The 4580-nt window shown below is 37.4% G+C and overlaps 1 protein-coding gene across 2 annotated transcripts in view; it reads right to left on the bottom strand.

Annotated features, from left to right (window-relative positions):
* nrg2b (neuregulin 2b) overlaps positions 1-4580 on the bottom strand; it is a 58815-nt gene that overhangs the window by 27661 nt on the left and 26574 nt on the right. For both annotated transcript variants that reach the window (XM_034884313.1, XM_034884314.1), the window contains exons 2-3: positions 4266-4431; positions 747-865 (exon numbers count right to left, since the gene is read on the bottom strand). In XM_034884313.1, coding sequence (XP_034740204.1) covers positions 747-865; positions 4266-4431 — 285 coding nt within the window. The remainder of the gene's footprint in view (positions 1-746; positions 866-4265; positions 4432-4580) is intronic.

Below are 4580 nucleotides of genomic sequence, written 5' to 3'. Positions count from 1 at the left end.
ATAGATAGATAGATAGATGGATAGAGAGATAGATAGATATATATATATAGATGGATAGAAAAAATAGATAGATAGATATAGATAAATAGATAGATAGATGGATGGATAGAGAGATAGATAGACATATAGATAGAGAGATAGATAGAGAGATGATAGATAGATAGATAGATAGATAGATAGATAGATAGATAGAGAAATAGATACATAGATATAGATAAATAGATAGATAGATAGATGGATAGAGGGATAGATGGAAAAAATAGATAGATAGATAGATAGATAGATAGATAAAAAAATACGAGGATAGATAGATAGATAGATAGATGGATAGATAGATAGATAGATAGATAGATAGATAAATAGATAAATAGGTACATATACATAGATAGATAGATAGAGAGATAGATAGAGAGATGGATAGAGAGATGGATAGAGAGATGCAGAGATAGATAGATAGATAAATAGATAAATAGATACATATACATAGATAGATAGATAGAGAGATAGATAGAGAGATGGATAGAGAGATGCAGAGATAGATAGATAGATAAATAGATACATACATAGATAGATAGATAGATAGATAGATAGATAGATAGATAGATAGATAGATAGATAGATAGATACATAGATAGATAGATAGATAGATAGATAGAGAGAGAGATAGAGATAGATAGACAGAGAGATAGATAGATAGAGAGATGGATAGAGAGATGGAGAGATAGATAGATAGTGTCATTGCTCACAGATCTGCACGCTGATTATACTCGTGACGTTTTCTTGTCCCAGGGAGTTTTCAGCCACACAGGTGTAGTTTCCAGAGTCTTCCACACGGACGCGACTGATCTGCACCTTTGAGTTTTTCCTTCAGGGGAAGGGGAACAAGGGGCCGAGACACAGGTGGGAGAGAGAGAGAGAGACAGAGAGAGAGAGAGAGAGAGACAGAGAGAGACAGAGAGAGACAGAGACAGAGACAGAGCAGATAAAAAGACAGTGTCAGTTATTGTCGTTTCAAAAAAGTAGCAGACCCATCTCCGACGTGAGAAATGTTCCTCTAGTTTCCAGCCAAGACCAACAATTACCAACTGATCCATAGTGAGTGGTCCTCAAAACAAAAAACAGAAACAGGCTTCACCTTATCTTCACTGGAACAGATTACAAGCAAATAATACTCTAGTGCCTTAATATCTGATTTAAATACACAGGACAAACGATAGGACAGATTCATAACAGCAGGTGATATCTAAAGATGACAGTGGCTATGTAATAGTGAGTAAGAGGGTGTCAGTCATGAGTGTTTGATAAGTGCAAAATAAGTGTTAAAATGAGCATTTCAGATGAAATGTCGAACAGTGATCTGTAATACCAGCTAAGTAATCTGTGTCAATGTGATCTAACCAAACAATAATCAGGCACTGCCTGATAATATTGCTTTGGAAGATGTTTTGATATGTCAAAAGTATGCACAATTTCATTGTCCACATAAATGGACAGGTTTGGACAGGCAAAGCACTCTGGGACAGTACATACACACACACATACCTGGACTCACATAAGTACCTGGATACTTGTAGACTGGATAATTTATGGTAAATGACATTTCATAACCAAAGGTTTTATTATTACAATAATAATAATAATTATTATTATTATTATTAGTAGTAGTAGTAGTAGTTGTGGACACCACACTATTGCACTAAGTGCAACCTGCACAATTGGTTTATTTTTACATTTAGCATACATCTTAGCATATTATTTAAGCAGTTGCACATTTTTGTTTTGCCATCCTGTACATATTCAAATATTTGTTCTTTTATTTTATTCATATTATTATTTCATCTATATTGTCTGTATGTATGTTTTTCCTAGTATTCCATTTATATTCTGTGCTTTGTGACTGATTTTGCTGCTGTAACACCGGAATTTCCCATTTTTCTTGGGATCATTAAACATCAATCTATCTACCTATCTATCTAGTAGTATTATAGTTATAATGGTTATCTTTATACTGTCTTTTCTCTCTCTATACTGTATTTTTCTCACTAAAAACTGCTGCTGGAAATTTCAATGTCCTTGCGGGAGTCCTCCCAAAAAGAAGTTTAAGCAACTTATTTTAACTTATTTTTTGTAACTTAAAATAATATTTCCAAAATCGTGTCAGTGGTTCATCGACTCGTAACAGGGTGAATGGCACGTCTGCATGCGCTTTTTGGCTCTCTGTCGGTTAAAACAGCACTACGCAATTTGCCAGATCGGGTAGTGGATGTGTAGTTCCAACGAGACTTAATGAAACAATTACGCTTCCAACCTGTAGGGGGACCAAAGTGGGAAAACTCCTCTACTGTTGCTTTCAAAAATTGTAAGAAATGGGAGACAAAATACATAATCCGTGTAGGCCTGTAGCATAAAAATGCTAAAGCTAACACAAGGCTTGAGTAGAGTCTGAGTTAGCTGCAAGGTACAAAGTTAAATGGCAGCTACTTAACCTGATCTACAGTAGCAGGAAAAATAAAGTAGAGGACAGGACAGGACAGGACAGGAAGCACTTCTTGTTTTCATTTCTTTGGTGGAAGCCATTGTTTGGATTGATTTTCGGGTTTATGAAGTAATGAATAACATTGATAAGTTCCAGAATCAGTAGTGTTATAAAAATGCATTATGCTCTGTAGTAGGAGATGATTTAATATTTAACGGAGTATTTAGGTACATATCACAGGATCACAGGATCTGTTTTTATTAACTTCGGCAATTTTGGATTCAGCTTCAGAAAGAACTCCAGTTGAAGGAGTTGGTCTTCCTCCTCACTTTAATCTTTTAAGGGCTTTTTAAAGGACATTGCAGAAATGCAGTCTGTATGTCACTGTTTTAAAACTGATTTAGGACCCAGGTTTTATATGATGACATTATTTGAATATGATGAGTGAAAGTGAGTCTATGTATTTACCTGGAAGTGTCTGTCTATTTGAAACCCAATCTTGTAAAAGAGATTTTTAAACCCAAGGAGTTTTTTTTATCCTGGTTAAATAATGGTTTGAAAGGTAGAGATGTGATTGGTTGTCGTGGAAATCTTTGTTGATGGGCAATATTTTCTATGGCTCAATTTATTGGGATGAAAAATTTTTGATTTGGTAAAAGGAAGGTTTTATAAAAATCAAATCTCTCTTTCTCCTCCACACTGTCAAACTGATACGTTGCTATTTTTTAAGACCCCGCGGTATTACCCCCCCCAACCCTGCTATTTGACTACACTAGCATTTTGTGGATGTTAACCCTCATTTCTTACAGTGTAGCTGTTATAGGAAGTTATCGCTTAATGGCCAGTGAGGACTAGAGGAATAAAGACACCGACAGATGACTTTCTCAACGTACATACGGCCATGTGGCTGTTGTTGTATTAAAACCTATGCTTAAACGTTCGTGCTGTTTTACTGCATCTATGGTGAAACAGAAAAGGAAGGCAGTAAAAGTCCAATTTTGTGCTAATAGATAGTTTGGGTGCAGCGTCAAGTGACCCTAGGTCACATAAACAGAGCTGCATGCCAGCAGCCTTTACAGTATCACAGTGTTTGTTTAAAGAAGCTCTTTGGGCAACTTCTTGGTGTAAAAATTGTGTCGAGTGTGTGTGACAAAGTGGGTTTGCTCACCACTTGTCCCAAACTGGTCATTAGTGAAGTAAACACACAGTCATGTTAGTTTCATTGCCATTTTATTAGGTTGCAAGTTTTCCCTGCATTGCTACTTACAATTGTTTGTTCCTTTGTTCAGTTCCACAAATTGTTTGGGGAGGGGCCAGCCTAAGCATTTCCTGTTTTATAGGAATAGGGTGGTCATGGATGACATCACCGGGCCAAACCAAGTAGAGGGTTTTCTTTTGTATGGGAATGTTCATTTTGGTTGTTTTTGGTTCTTGTATAAAAAAGGTAGGAATAATCCTGACCTGTTTTGTAGTCAGTAGGATAGGAGGGAACTGGTAACCAAGTTCCATAGGTTAAGAGATGGCTAGGTATTAATGTAATGGAGTAGATCAACCTGCATTAGGATGGGATGGACTGAAGCAGTGGGGTGGGAATTGACAACCTTATATAAATGGTGGGATTTGTGCAAATAATTGGTTAATTATCCCTGTACTGCAGACCATGGTAATAAACTAATCAACTTTGGAAATGTGCGATGTTTGAGTCTGCCTACCTACCACCGTCCTTGCCACTCTGGCCAACGCTCCACAGTGTGAATATTGAGACAAATATCCAGTCTGAGAGACTCACTTGTTGGTCTTTATTTTGAGGTCTCTGCCTTTCTGAAGCTCGTGTCCATCTTTGTACCAGCGGAAGGAAGGGCTGGGATTCCCCGACGCCTCGCACTTCAAGTACAGCTTGTCCCCTTCCACCAGAGACTGGTCAACACGAGTCAGACGAAGCTTAGGAGCAGAGGCTGGACAGAGAGAGAGAGAGAGGGAGACATTGATAAAGAGAGAGAAAGGGACAGTGATACATAGAGGGAGGAGAGAGAGAGAGACAAAGAGAGAAAGGGAAATTAGACGTTCAATTGTATCTATCCATTTAATTAAGAGCGTGTGTGCG

This window comes from Etheostoma cragini, chromosome 10 (assembly GCF_013103735.1).
Source record: "Etheostoma cragini isolate CJK2018 chromosome 10, CSU_Ecrag_1.0, whole genome shotgun sequence".
NCBI classification, from domain to species: domain Eukaryota; kingdom Metazoa; phylum Chordata; class Actinopteri; order Perciformes; family Percidae; genus Etheostoma; species Etheostoma cragini.
Note: the sequence above shows the minus strand (reverse complement) of the source record. Positions and strands in the feature narration are given on the sequence as shown.